This window comes from Pristiophorus japonicus, chromosome 3, assembly GCF_044704955.1.
Source record: "Pristiophorus japonicus isolate sPriJap1 chromosome 3, sPriJap1.hap1, whole genome shotgun sequence".
Lineage (NCBI taxonomy): Eukaryota > Metazoa > Chordata > Chondrichthyes > Pristiophoridae > Pristiophorus > Pristiophorus japonicus.
Genome location: NC_091979.1, coordinates 323192071 through 323207826, shown reverse-complemented (window position 1 = coordinate 323207826; position 15756 = coordinate 323192071). Strand labels below are relative to the sequence as shown.

The 15756-nt window shown below is 43.8% G+C and overlaps 1 protein-coding gene across 1 annotated transcript in view; it reads right to left on the bottom strand.

Moving 5' to 3' along the window:
• The window catches only part of noc3l (NOC3-like DNA replication regulator), a 57776-nt gene that overhangs the window by 5110 nt on the left and 36910 nt on the right, over positions 1-15756 (bottom strand). The window contains exons 9-17 of the mRNA XM_070876960.1: positions 13026-13201; positions 9838-9966; positions 7044-7175; positions 6871-6951; positions 5231-5331; positions 4963-5035; positions 4762-4825; positions 4506-4577; positions 1864-2045 (exon numbers count right to left, since the gene is read on the bottom strand). Coding sequence (XP_070733061.1) covers positions 1864-2045; positions 4506-4577; positions 4762-4825; positions 4963-5035; positions 5231-5331; positions 6871-6951; positions 7044-7175; positions 9838-9966; positions 13026-13201 — 1010 coding nt within the window. The remainder of the gene's footprint in view (positions 1-1863; positions 2046-4505; positions 4578-4761; positions 4826-4962; positions 5036-5230; positions 5332-6870; positions 6952-7043; positions 7176-9837; positions 9967-13025; positions 13202-15756) is intronic.

Genomic DNA, 15756 nt, shown 5'->3' with positions numbered 1-15756 from the left:
CCGGCGATCGGGGCGAGGTCGGGGCCGGCAAGGTCAGGGGGCGAGGTCGGGGCCGGCGAGGTCGGGGCCGGCGAGGTCAGGGGGCGAGGTCAGGGGGCGAGGTCGGGGCCGGCGAGGTCGGGGCCGGCGAGGTCAGGGGGCGAGGTCGGGGCCGGCGAGGTAAGGGGGCGAGGTCGGGGCCGGCGAGGTCGGGGCCGGCGAGGTAAGGGGGTGAGGTCAGGGCCGGCGAGGTCGGGGCCGGCGAGGTCGGGGCCGGCGAGGTAAGGGGGTGAGGTCAGGGCCGGCGAGGTCGGGGCCGGCGAGGTCAGGGGGCGAGGTCGAGGTCGAGGTCGGGGCCGGCGAGGTCGGGGCCTGCGAGGTCAGGGGGCGAGGTCGGGGCCGGCGAGGTCGGGGCCGGCGAGGTAAGGGGGTGAGGTCAGGGCCGGCGAGGTCGGGGCCGGCGAGGTCAGGGGGCGAGGTCGAGGTCGGGGCCGGCGAGGTCGGGGCCTGCGAGGTCAGGGGGCGAGGTCGGGGCCGGCGAGGTCGGGGCCGGCGAGGTCAGGGGGCGAGGTCGAGGTCGGGGCCGGCGAGGTCGGGGCCTGCGAGGTCAGGGGGCGAGGTCGGGGCCTGCGAGGTCAGGGGGCGAGGTCGGGGCCGGCGAGGTCAGGGGGCGAGGTCGAGGTCGGGGCCGGCGAGGTCGGGGCCTGCGAGGTCAGGGGGCGAGGTCGGGGCCGGCGAGGTCGGGGCCGGCGAGGTCAGGGGGCGAGGTCGAGGTCGGGGCCGGCGAGGTCGGGGCCTGCGAGGTCAGGGGGCGAGGTCGGGGCCTGCGAGGTCAGGGGGCGAGGTCGGGGCCGGCGAGGTCGGGGCCGGCGAGGTCAGGGGGCGAGGTCGGGGTGTCCGGATTTCAGAACATTTTCCGGACGACCCCGCCACGGATCGGCCCAGATTCTGGAGCGTTCTGAATTTCGGAACTCCGCATTTTGGACGCTCAACCTGTAGTTTTATAGGTAAATCCTGGCATTCACTTAATCTGCCTTAGTCAAAGGTAACATTTCAACTGATAGAGGGCACGTCATGATCAATCTTCTACGTGCAAGGCTAACTGTATAACTGATGAGTAACTACACAAGCCTTCACACTGAGCAATGATGCCAGACATACAAAAAAAAGCTTCAAAAATCATGTACTTATTAATGCTGCTAAACTAAGGATTACATACTAGCCTGTTCAAGAATTGATATCCTAATAGCAATTGTATATATTTTTAATGTTAAAAGACACTTCAAAGATGAAAGGAAATAATAAATCTCTAGTCAAAGAGGGAAATATTAAGGGGGTGACCAAAACCCACGGTTGAAGTAGATTTTAAGAAGGGTCTTAAAGGGATTTAGGTAGGGAATTCCAAAATGGATGGGACAGGCGACCGAAGGCACGGTTTCCAATGGTGGGGTGAAAGGAAGGCGAGGAGATGCATAAAGGACCAGAGTCAGAAGGACAGAGGAATCAGTGGGGAGGAGGCTAGGGACAAGACGGATTCTGGGTCGGCGGTTGTAGAGGTAGGAAAGCAATAGACCATAAAAAGATTAAAACACAATGAGAATTTTAAATTTAAAACATTCGAGGACCAGAAGCCAATGAAGGTCAGCGAGGTCAGGGGTGATGGGTGCGCAGGACTTGATGTGGGAAGCAGAGTCTTGGATGAGCTGAAACTTGTGGAGGATGGGAGGCCAGTCAATCATTGGAATAGAGGTGTGATGGTGACAAAGGCATGGATGAGGTGAGCAGAAGATGGGCTGAGGTGTTAAAAGAGGTGAATGTAGGGTCAGAAACTCAGCACAGGTATAACTTGAAATAGCCAGCTTCTTCCAGTAAGAGAGCACTTACATTCATTAACACCCTGTTAGTTGCCAGGATACCAATGGTAGAATTGGGTAGAACATTTAATGCAAGTGTAGTCAGACGTTTAACATAAGCAATAGCACGCTGCAAAGAAACTTGCTTCCTGCGTTTTGTCAGCATCACATCTAGACATTGCAGCACAACCAAAACTTCTTCATTTGTGTCTCCTGAAAAACAGAATCAATAATGTTCAAAGAGCTGTCAAAGCAACCTGTTTCGAGAATTGCTTTAGGACTGGGATTGAGGTATTCACACAGCAGAGCAGGGCCAAACTGTTTGAATTTGCTATTTCCAGGACTTCTACATACACTGCACCAGAAATCACTTGTTGTTCCCAGAGATGTTTGTGATCAGTCGGGGAAGAGGAGTTGCTGAAGTACCAAACTGTCTTTTCATTTTTGCTAGATTGGATTAAAGTCTCCTCTCTGTGTTCTGGTTGAAGGGCCCAACAAGAAACGAGTATCAACATTCTCAATCTAGTCTATATTCGACGTGGCTCATAGCACAAGCCACTTGCAATTTGTTAAACTGGCAACAGAATTCAGAAAGACCATAAAGGTTGGTGTGAGAATTGGAATCAAAGAAAGAACCAGCTGTGTGTAAGTGAGTCAACTCAACTGGTTTCAGACCAAGAAATGACTCTTCAAATTGCTGTCATGGAAGAAACCAGAAGATTCTGCAAAATAAAAAGTCGAACAAAAATATGTATTGATATTTTTGTTCTCCACAGCGGTATAGAAATAGAAGGTGCTTCTGCCCCACCAGCCTATTTCGCCATTCAATTAGATAATGACTGATCTGTATCTCAACTCCATTTACCCAACCTTTGTTCCGTATCTTTTGATATTCTTATCTTTAGCGATTTCAGTCTTTGAAAATTTCCATTGACCCAGCATCCAGTCATTTGGGGAGAGTGTTCCAGATTTTCACTAACTTTTGTAGGAACGTGTTTCATGATTTCACTGCTAAATGAACCAGTTTTAATTTTATTATGCCCTGGATTCCCCCAACAAAGGAGATAGTTTTGCTGTATTTACCCAATTGAATCCCTTAATTATTTTAAATACCTCAATTATATCATCTCTCAACCATCTAAACTCAAGGGAATACAAACCAAATTTATTAAACCTGTCCTCATAATAACCCTGCGAGTCCTGGTAACATTCTAGTGAATCTGTTCTGTACCCCTTCCAAAACCAGTATCTTTCCTGAGGTTTGGCATCCAAAACTGAATGTCGTATTCCAGATGGGGTCTGACCAAGGCTGTGTACACCTGAAGCATCACTTTTCAGTTCCAATCCCCTTGAGATATTTTGTTGATTACTTTTTGTACTTAAGCATTAGCTTTTAGCGAGTTGTGTACATAGACACCAATATCGTTTGCTCCACCACAGTTTTGCACCATTAAGAAAATATTTGTCTTTCTCAGATCCAAAGTGCATGACCTTACACCTCCCCACACTGAACTCCCTCTGCCAATGTTTTTCTCATTCACTTTGTCGATATCCTTTTGTAACTTCCTGCTAACTTTAGTGTCATCTGAAAACTTGGATATACAACTCTTTATTCCTTCATCATAGTCATTAATATATATGATGAAAAGCTGAGCCCCTAGTACAGATAGATCCCTGAGGATTGTCACATCCTGCCAATCAGAGAACAATTTTAAAAATCCGTTTCCTTTCTCCTACCTCCCAACTTATTACCAATCCATATCACAAGGTTGTCCCTAACTCCATGGGCTCTCAATTTTGCTAGTATCTTTTTTGCTGCAAAATTAAACCAGATAAACATAGTAATAGGATTAACACCAATAGTCATAGTACACTAAGCAGCTTTCAAACTTCATTTGTCTACTGTAGTCTCCAGTAACTTGGAAAGCCGGCCTCCTATTAATGTAATTTCCTTACTGATCAATGAGTTAAAATTCAAGAGGTGTGAGCTGTTTTACATTGGGTTTCTCTCTCGAAGTTCATAAAATTATGGTTGTAAGTCAAGTGTAGCACTCGACCGGTCACAACCTTGCTATTTGTTAACTCGTTGGGGCTAAAATTCCAGCCCCACCGGGTTGGCGAGGCCTCGCAAAAGCCCGTTTCTTGTCGCGCAATGTGCATGCGGCGAAAACCAGCTTTTCCGATCTGTCAAGGTTTCTCTCGATAGATCCTCCGCATCCCCGGGAGAAGGACATTGGCGCGGGCGAGATTGGGCTATTTGCCCATTTCTTGCCCAGCGAATGTCCTTAACACTTTTACGCCTGGTAAAAGCAAGCGCATAGCCTACTTTTACCAGCGTAAGAGTTTTAAAACACATAAAAATAAAATTTAAACACCTTTTTAGAGTGGGAGCCCCGTCCGTTAAGGTCATCATCGTTATAAGTTTATTTTGGACTCTATTACAAGACAACCGTGATTGGTTGTCCAGGCCCACGTGACTCCAGCTTTTACGTGCGAACCTGGAGAATGGCGCGGGACGAGAAGGTCTCCAACCGCAATCTTAGGGGCCTCTGGGACCACCAGGTATTTTCGTTAAAAATTCTCGGGTCGGAGGCGTTTGACGGAAGGAAGCCTCTGACGGGAATTTTAGGCCCATTATTACAAAAAAAATTATGGAAACCTTATTCAACTTACCAGCATGTAGCACAAACAACATTTTGTAAAGATGAGTGTAGAATTTCATAGGGTCAATGTTCAGCACATCACCTGAAGAACACAGCAGAAAGTTAAAACATTTGATTTGGTACTCTCGGAATCGCTATTAAAAGTTTCAATCTGAATAGTTTTAAGAAAAAGTGAAGCGTAATGGGATATATTGTGAAGTACAGCAATAATGACCTTTTTACAGTTTCATAATACATCTGAAAGTCTGCTTGACAAGGGGACCTACCTTGACCAGAAAGTACATGAAAGGCAGCTTGAATACAATGGAGGCACTCTCTATAATTAAGACTCTGTAACGAAAAAAAAACGAAGTTCAGACTAAACGTACATAGCATACATAGCAATCAATACAAAAACAAAATGTTTGACCCACTGATATGCAAAGTAACGTCTCTCTGCTTAAAGTAATGGAATAATTTGCACTCACCCCGGAGTCAATGAGAGAATACAGTACTACCAGTAGGTCATCAAAGAATTCCACATTAATGAGGTGAGCAAATCTGTGGGAACATTTATACAGTTAGTTTCTACATTTGGAAAGAACATTGAAAATACAGCTGATTATTAGGCGGTTTTAAGTAAATCGGCAATTGCAAAAGTCAAATCACAAAACTTAAAACACTGAAGTTGGAATTATAGTTTTGAACAGATAAGCGTCCCTGCAGCATACAAATAAATTAAAGGCACTCCCTTACTTGGCAAGGCCTTCCAGAACACCAGGAAGAACAACAGATTTTTGTGCTTTCTTTAGGATTCTGAAGTATGTCAGAAACACAATGTTCAGGATTTCAGTGTGCTGTCGGAAAGAGAAAACTCCATTAGTAAAACCTTACTTTGGACTAATTAAAAGTAAATATATAGAGGCAGTTCAGCTACTGTTGTAGAAGCAATTCAAACACACAACTAACTATAAACATCATTTCTCAACTGAGAAAAAAATAAAACATCAGAAACTGGACACAGCAGATCATTAATCATTGCGGCATGCTGCTTACTTGTACACACATAAAACTTAGACAAGGGACGGGATGAGATTGCTGCCCTCAGAGCAAGCAGTCCTAGACATTGATGCTGACTGTCAAGTTTTAATTAGTAATTGGGGGGGGACACAAAGTAGTATTGTCCCAGTGCTAGACAAATTGCAGTGGCAGTAGTACACACTGAAATGGTTATACAGGTGTGACGTCCGAAATCCGGAAACCTCGGGACCGAGGCCATTCCGGATATTTCCTGATTTCGGAACGTCTTTGCCTGGGTCAAGGCAGGTCAGTAGCGGGGGTTGGTTGGGCTGCTGGAGGTCAGGGTGGGTGGGTCAGGCTGAGGCTGGGAGGGCGGGGTTGGGCCGAGGCCAGGGGGGGGGGGGGCAGTGGGGAGGTCGGGCCGGGGGAGGGAGGGGATCGGGCTGAAGCGAGGAGGGAGGAGGGGGGGGTGGTGCGTGGTGTTGGTCAGGCCAAGGGGGGGTCTCACCGAGATGGGCGTGGGGTTGGGCCAAGACGGGGGACAGGTCGGTCGGGCCGGGTGGGGAGATGGGGGGAGAGAGAGGAGGGTCGGTCGGGCCGGCGGAGGTCCACGGTGTCGGTTGGGCCGGGGCGGGTCGAGGAAGGTCAGACGGCTGGGGGAGGTCGGGCCGAGACCGGGCCAAGGCTGAGGGAGGAGGGGCTGAGGCGGGGGAGTCTGGATTTCGGAACATTTTCCTGTTTCCGGATGACCCCGCCACGGATCGGCCCGGTGTCTGGAACATTCCAGATTCTGGAACTCCGGATTATGGACGTCGTACCTGTACCTGTACTTGTACTACATGAGGACCAACAAACCAGTGATTGCATACTACACAAACAATGCTTAAGTCACATGATGTGCATGTTGCCAAGGAGCTAACTGGTCTTTGGAGCAAATACATTTTTAACATTGTAGAGATATTTCTTTATAGTTGCTGTCTGCTAAATACTCACACTTCACTTCCATGTAGCTCATCCTTAATGCTTTAAATTTTTATTCTTCCACATCATTTTTCAGAAGCTCCACCACAAATACTCCAGCACTTTACTGTATCATATATTTTACATATATTTCATTCTATTGCACCCTTTTAAAATCATCTAGGTAACCTCACTCCATCATCAACATCAACAACAGACCAGTGGTTTACACAACTCCAACTGTGGAAGCTTCTTTTTTTAAATGGTCAGTACTGTTGCGATCTATTGTAACCCACAGTCTCTGACTTGGTTGGATGGGAGATTTTGGTCGAGTCCTTTCAGGGATCACAATTTAGGAGCAAATCTGAGCTGTATAGGCATTTTGCACTAAGGGCTGAAACACAGAAAGCACATACCAGTTTTAGCTTTTTGTCTTTACTTTCGGAAGCTTCTGTTTCTAGAAGTTCTTTCTCTAGTTTCTCCTCTGCTTTTTTCCACTGAAAAATAGATATTTTAAAACAAGTGTAAAAGGATATTTTCCACACATTTGCCTGGCGCTGCAACAAGAATTGGACAGTGGAAACATTACCTTTCTCTGCATCCTGGATAGATTTTTCCTTTTCTCTTTGCACGTCATGAACCTTTTTTTAGGGGCGATGTCTTCTGAATCTTTTTTAACCTCCACTTCCTTAATCCTCAAAGCAAGAAATGTCTTCAGCACCTGGTTAGAGAGAAAAATAATTATATTTTAACAGAACGCACCCGATTAGGAATTCAAATAGCACAGTGCGTCATGAGGTGTGGAATAAGTTACCAGGGAAGATCACTAAAAGGGAAGAGTACAAATGGGCTTGGGAAAATTAAATAGATTTCTGTAGAGAGAAGGGTGGAAGGACATGCCAAGAAGACAGGTAGCTGGGTTGGTCTATAAAAAGGAAAGGACAGGGTTGCTTGATCTAGTGACGTTTCTGTACATTTTAGAATCATAATGTTGCTCCCTAGTGAACCAATATATTTCACATCAGGAATGGCGTGATGCAGTACAGCACCATACAAACTGAATTTCACTATACATATTTATATATATACCTTCACATATATATCTTTCGGTTCAGTATTTCTATCAATTTTTTTGTGCAGTCAAGGCTGCAAAAGTGGACATACAACCTGTTCCCAGACACTTAAAGCAAGCACGAGGAGATGAAGCAAGACTACACTAAGCACTTCTAATGCCGACATGGAGGTATAGGCCCAGAATTTGCAGTCAGCGGCAAAGCAAAGGCGTTCGCCACTGGCCCCAAAGAAAGCTGATGTCAACAAGCTACCTAAGCAGCCAATCACATTGCAAAATTCTCACAGACAAGGAACCAGGAAATAAGAAGTTGCTTTTACCCGGACATTCTAAAAGTGTTACAGAGCAACGGTGGGGAGGGACACTGTGCAGCCTGTGTTGGAGCTGTGAACGGTTATTCGCAGCCTCAGGATGCACATGGGCTACATCTTGAAGTTGCAATCAGTTTCAAATGTGTAGTAACGACAAACGCTGTTAGTCCATCGTTATTACCCACTGCAAACTCCGGACCATTATTTGAACAAAGTACTCAATAGAAATGCATGCATCATAATTTTATAACCAGCACTTTAAAAAGTTATAAAAAGACTTGCATTTATATAGCACCTTTCATGACCATCGGATATCCTAAAGCACTTCACAGCCAATGAAGTTCTTTTGTAATTTAGGACGTGTGGTAGCCAATTTGCGCTTCTACAAAATAGCAAGCTTCCACAAACAGCAATGTGGTAATGACCAGATAATCTGTTTAAAAAAAAAAGTGATAGTGATTGAGGGACAAATATTGCTAGGACTCCGGCAATAACTCCCCTGCTCCTCTTCAAAATAATGTTACAGGATCTTTTACGCCCACCTGAGAGGGCAGACTGGGCCTCGGTTTAATGTCTCATCCGAAAGATGGCACCTCCAACAGTGCAGCACTCCCCCAGTACTGCACTGGAGTGTCAGCCGACTTGAACCCACAGCCTTCTGACTCAGAGGCGAGGGTGCTGCCAACTGAGCCACAGCTGACACTATTATGATAAACAAAAGACTTTGGGATTCTGATGCTACCATTTTTATACTTTAAAATTCAATGTGCCTAAAATATTTACATAATACCTTCTGGATAATGTATTCAGATTATCCCAACATAAAGGCAAGCAATTCAGTTCTCATAGGTTTAGGATTACTTCTAAAAAGCATAACCACATAACACCCCAGACATTCTCAAAGTATTATATTGTATGCTCGAAGAATCAAGCCTTTAAAAGGGATGGCAATCTTTTGTATTACAAGAATTTAAAATGCATTCTTTATAGTTACAGCATCATTCTGTAAATTAGCAGTACCCATAATACAGCCAGGTCCTACTTGCTGTCCACCTTGCTGGTCACATGTAGACATTAGTAAACCTATTGTCCAATGCGGCTGAGGGCCTAAATTGAGAATGTACCAGCTTTTTGCGAGAGGAAGAGAGAGATGTAAGTGTGAGAAGTAAATGAAGCATTCTATTGTAGGTCAGCTCTGGCTCACCTCGGAGTCAGAACGCTGTGGGTTAAGTCTGATTCAGGGACCTGAGCACAAAAATCTAGGCTGACACTCCAGTGCAAAACTGAGGGAGAGGTGCTCTCCTTTGGATGAGACATTAAACCGAGATCCCGTCTGTCCTCTCAGATGGACGTGGCCTATGGCACTATTTCGAAGAAAAGCAAGGGAGTTATCTGCGGTGTCCTAGCCAATATTTATCCCTCAATCAAATATCTGGTCATTATCACATTGCTGTTTGTGTGCAAATTGGTTGCTGCATTTCCTACATTACAACAGTGACTACACTTCAAAAAGTACTTCATTGGCTGTAAAGTGCTTTGGGACGCCCGGTGGTCATGAAAGGCGCTATATAAATGCAAGTCGTTTCTTTCTTTCGGTCTGCAAGCACGCCACAGATCACACTGCGGGCCCTTAACAAGTGCCTTGCAGTAACTTACAAAACATATTTTGAATTCACTAATTTTATTTATGGTTGGACAAATCAACTGGTGATGAGCTAATTGGTGATATAGAGACATTAATAAGATTGTAGCCAACTCCAGTTATAACAGATGGGTCAAGTTAATAGTATTTATATTCTTCCCTTTTACACCCTCATTCTGTAAATTTGTCTAAACCAGAGATAAATGCGCAAGTAAAAATGACAACGTTTCATTTTTTAAATAGTTGGTGTCCTTTCTATTTAGGCCACATGGTTTAAAATGTAGTGCATGAAATAATGCCAATCAAAAGCTTAGCAAAATAATTTTCCCTTGCAATTACTGAATCTATTACAACTTACCTCAGGTTTGACCTCATAGTTTCTGCTTTTAACAAGACCGGAAATTATTTTGACTACAGCAAGCGAGGGCTGGCCGATTTTGTCCTGCTTAAAAAGCTTTTCCACAGCTCCACAACACATTTCTGAAATCTGAAGAGACATCACTGTCAAACATCAAAACAAGTAACAAAGAAACATTTAACAAGCCATCACAGAATTTTACAACACAAAAACAAGCCATTCACCCCATCATGCCGTAGTTCCATTACATACCTTTTCCCACACCCTTTAAAAGTTTTCTTTTTCAAATACTTATCCACTTTCCTTCTGAAAGCTAACGGGGATTCTGCTTTCACTACTGCTTCTGGTAGGGCATATTATTTCCCAAAAACCACGTGTAGAAAAAAACCTCAACTTCTCGTTTTGTTGTTTTGGTGATGGTCTTGAAAAAATGCTTCTAGTTACCAACTCATTGACTAGTGGAAATAGTTTATCCTCATTTATCTAGATGTGAGCCTTTGGTCAGTGGTAGTAATCTAGCCTCTGAGTCAGAAGGTTGTGGGTTCAAGTCCCACTCCAGATACTTGAGCACACAATCCTTGAGCTGATACTCCAATGCAGCACAGTCAGAGATGTCATCTTTTGAATGAGACGTTAAACCGAAGCTCTCATCTGCCCTCTCAGGTGAACATAAAAGATGATCAGGTGTTCTTCTGATGTCTTAAAAACAATTATCCCTCAACTGACATCATTAAAACAGATTATCTGTTCATTATCTCATTACTGTGAGACCTCCTTGTGCATAAATTGGCTGCAGCATTTCCCTACACTTCAAAAATACTTCATTCACCGTGAAGCATTTTGAGATGCTCCAAGGTCACGAAAGATACAGTATTTATCTTATCAGAATGCTTCATCATTTTGAACACCCCTGCCATATCTCCTCTTAACCATGCTGTTTTAATAAAAAGAATGAGTTTCTCTAGTCTCTCACAACTTAAAGCCTCTCAACCTATCTATCTCTTCCAATACCTTCTCCGTGACGAAGTCATCCCTTCCCAATTGGTGCCCAAAACCGGACATAATATTCTAACTGCTGCTTTAATCAATGATTTGTGTAGCTTGGGCACGAACTCTTTGATTTTATGCTCTATGTCCCCATTTATAAAACCTAGTATCCTATATGCAATCTACACATATGCACTCAATGGGTCATTTGATAAACAATGTCGTACAATAACTTTGTATTTAGAGAGCACTCCACACGTAGTAGAATGCCTCAAAATATTTTGCAAGGGAGACAGAAGGACGAAATGTACAAGAGGGATTGGACACTCTGGTGGACCAAAAGCGTAGACAGAGATTAGTATTTAGGAGGTTTCTGAAGGAAGGGTAAACAGTATAGCCAGGCAAATTAGATTCGAGAGAGTGTTCTGAATGGAAGGGATGCTATGGCTGAAAGAATGGCCTCTGATGATACAGCGGGTGATGAGTAGGAGGACTGGGGCACAAAGCTTGAAAAGATTGTATAGATAAGGTACACTGTGACTATGCATCTCTTTCTTTCCTTTGCTTGGTCTTCTGTTTTTAACCTCTTGCTTCAGTTTGTCTCTGGAACCAGCATCAAGCTCAACAGCGTTGTTTGAGCCCTTTTGACAGAAGTTTTAGGTGAGAGCCAGTGGTTAGAAAGTAGGGTGGCCAAGCTATTATGCTCCCATCACAGAAAAATAAGAGTACATTTTTTTTTTAAATGAAATCCACTCAGTGAATGCAGGCAGACTATTTGACCTTGGAGACATCACAGCCGAGCCAGATTGTCTTCTCATCCAATATCCCATGCATAAGCAATTTAGCATATGTTGCTGAATAGTAATCAATTGTGGGAACCCTGCCTGATTTTCCCCATCCTAATTCAAGGATGCCAAGACCAACTGTAGCACCTCCATTACTGCTGTGGTTGAGATCAGCTAACTCAACATATTGCAGCTGAGGTTCACTAGTCATCATAGCTCAGCTACTCACTGGAATACCATACTAAGATGAACAAAACTATCCTTAAACTAGCCCAAAATTGCTGTATAATGGAGGAAGAGTATAACATTGGTTAACGCGGCATTTGAAATACTTTATATTTTAAGAAAACAGAAAATAAACAACAAAGTTTCAAACAACCAATAAAGCAAAATAAGTACCATGAGACTAGAATTAAATTACTGCCTTGTTATTCGTAGGTTGTGATTTATTTCCTGATTGTTTTGGGGTATCTTTAAATGATTAAGCAGTAGCATGGACATTCCATTGAAATAACTTTCTGTGACTATTATGATACAGCAATTGCAAAAAACCTTCCAACTGTTCTACAGGAGGGAATGAGAAAGCAGAGATTCCGTTACACTTGGTCTAGGGCTAGCCCGTGAGTTCTAGTAATTCAGTCCTAGATTTGGAAAGAGCCACTTTATTTAGTCTCACTGGTGGAAAATCCTACATCAGGACACCAGGATCAGCGACTTGAGAGAAAGGCAAATTAATGGGAGCAATGATATATATGTGCCTGGCTCCACAGTATGCACTGATGTGGCCCACAAAGACAAAAGCTGGGACACCCCCGTGATAAAACAGGTTTTGTTGTAGAGAAAAAGTACAATTTTCTATTTTAAAAAAAGTCTTCTTTAAACTGTTTGTTTTAGCTAGAAAATTGTAATCATAACTTGATGATTAACACAATCTCTCCCAAATGCTCTAGGCAAAGAATGTGCTGTAAAAAACAATCCACTGCAGACAGTGATTCTACCCTCATGTTCAGGTTATCTGTCTCAGGTTACGAATAGAATTAAGATAAATACAGTTTAACAGATGACTGGCAATGAATTACAAGTAAATCAATCAAGTGGCTTGGATGCTATAAAGACAAAAGCATACGAGTAGTTTAAGAAAATCAGATTTGTTTTCTACCAAACACACTTTAGAATCTTTCGCTAAATATATATGGGTGAATTTCCACCAGAGATCTCCGGTTTGTCTGCCGGAACTTCACCGGTAAAGCTGCAGAAGGACCATTTTACTGCAACTCTTCTGCTGACATTCCGGAATCCCACTGGAAATTCACCCCTATAATTATAGTCAGTAGTTGTTTTTATAAATTGTAATTATTGTGCAGCATATATGGTGACCTATCCAAATACAGAAATAAACATACAGAGCACATTTACCTTTCTTGATGCATCATTCATAAGTGGTACAATCATCACAGCAATGTTGTTATGGAAGTTAAAATGTGGCAAAGCCACTAGCAGTTCACAGAGACATTTTATAGACACTTCTGCAAGGCCCCTGTATGCTTTTAATGAAACAACATCACTCTTCTTTTTCTTCATCTGCTTCCAGTCTGGGTGAAGAAAAAGGAAAATATATTTAAATTCAAAAATAGCAAAAACACCAATAAAGTCTAAAAAAGGTTGCTTCCTTTATTAATACTACTCTTCTACTCTATTGTTCCAATTTCCATGGCAACAACCGATACCACACAATACAAGCCTGTTCTCAGATAAAATATAAAAACAGCATCTTTCACCAGCAGTAACTGAACATTTAACTCATTCCCCAACTCGCCATTCAAACAGACGCCTTTTCTTTACTGACTGCTAGAGGACTGAATTATATAGATTTATGCACAACTCATTCACAAAATCCGTGGAGCACTATGCTGCAGCTGAAGCTTTGAATCAACGCCCATTAGGAGGCATTTGGTTCTAATCAAATTATAAATTGGAATCCACACGTGACTATTCTTTGTCTCCACAAAAGTGCCAATTTGAACTTTCCATTTCCCAAACTCCCGATTCTTGTGGCTGCTCAGTGTTACATTTGAAGGTCATTGGCCACTGGGAAATCATCGAGACTGTTCAAACTCCTGATACACAGGACTATTTAGACTCACCAGATGGACAAGACTTCTATTTCACAAAAGCCAAAAGATCAGTGTAGCTCATTCCACACCTAACCCTCAAAAGGCAGAGTTAATGTTGACACAAGAACACCATCACCTGCAAGTTCCCCTCCAAGTTGCACACTATCCTGACTTGGAAGTATATTGTCGTCCCTGGGTCAAAATCCTGGCACTCTCTCCGTAACAGCACTGTGGGAGTGCCTTCACCACACAAACTACAGCGGTTCAAGGTGGTGGCTCACCAAGAAGATGGGCAATAAATGCTGGCCTTGCCAGTGACACCCACATGCCACAAACAAATAAAAAAAAAATTCTCAAAGTTGTGGCCACCTCCCAGTTATGTGCGCAACTCCCTGATCAAATCTCTCCACACTACCCACAGCTTCGAGATCTCCCTGCTTAAAGTCACCAACAATGGCTTTAAAATGTCTGCCCGATACCAAGTTATAGCACAGCCAGAATTTCATCCAATTATCATTAGGAAAGACTCCTTATTTTGTTCCTGCCAAAAATTCCATATATTTACTTGTACCTCTTTTCCCAACTCCCCACTTAGGCTGAACCAAACAATGCATAACCTCAGAGACCTCTTTAACCTACAGCCAACTTTCAAACCCAATAATGCTGTCTATCACCAAAAATTGTCAGACTCCATCCTTACCTCAATAAGGTGCCAAATTGGTGGTAATATATTAGCTTGGACTAAGGATTGGTTAACGGACAGAAAACAGAGCAGGAATAAACGGATTATTTTCAGGATGGCAAGGCAACTAGTGGGGTGCCGCAAGGATCAATGCTGGGGCTTCAGCTATTTACAATCTGTATCAATAACTTAGATGAGGTGATCAAGTGTAATGTATTCAAGTTGGCTGACGATACAAAGCTAGGTGGGAAAGTAGGCCGTGAGGAAAAGGCAAAGGTATATCGACAAGTTAAGTGCATGGGTAAGACAGCTGCAGATGGAGTGTGTCAGTGTTCTCGTCAGGCCAACATCCCCAGCATCGAAGCACTGACCACACTCGACCAGCTCCGCTGGGTGGGCCACATTGTCCGCATCACCCGACACGAGACTCCCAAAGCAAGCGCTCTACTCAGAACTCCCACACAGCAAGCGAGCCACAGGTGGGCAGAGGAAACGTTTCAAGGACACCCTCAAAGCCTCCCCGATAAGGTGCAAGGAAGGATAGCGGGGGTGCAACAGAGATTCACTGGATTGATTCTTGGGATGAAAAGGCTGTCCTTTGAGGAAAGATACAGTTGAATGGGCCTATGTTCTCTGGGGTTTAGAAGACTGAGAGGTGATCTCATTAAAAATGTTACATGTTTCAGAGGGCTTGACAGGGTAGTTGCTGAGAGGCTATTTCTGCTGGCTGGAGAGTCTAGAACTAGGGGTCATAGTCTCAGGATAAGGGGCTGGCCATTTAAAACTGAGATGAGAAATATCTTCACTCAGAGGGTTATGATTCTTTGGAATTATCTACCCTAGAGGGCTGTGGATGCTCAATTGTTGAGTACATTCAAGACAGAGATCGATAGATTTTTGAACACCAAGGGAATCAAGGGATATTGGGGGGGGGGGGGGGAAGAAAGTGCAGTTGAGGTAGAAGATCAGTCATGACGTTGATGAATGGCGGAGCAGGCACAAGGGGCCGTATTGGCCTACTTCTGCTCCTATTTATTAAGCTTATGTTCTTATGACCCATCCCTTACCCTTTTATCCTCAGACTCTAACCTCCAGTACATCACTGCTCCTTCCATTCCATCACTGGTGGCAAAGCCTTCAGGACCTACTCTCAGGAGCGTCTTTAATTCACTTGCTCTCTGCCCACTTCAGTGCAGTACTGAAGGCGCAGGGAAGTCTTGCTACAGCTATATAAGGTATTGGTGAGGCCACACCTGGAATAGTGCGTGCAGTTTTGGTTTCCATATTTACGAAAGGATATACTTGCTTTGGAGGCAGTTCAGAGAAGGTTCACTCGGTTAATTCTGGGGAT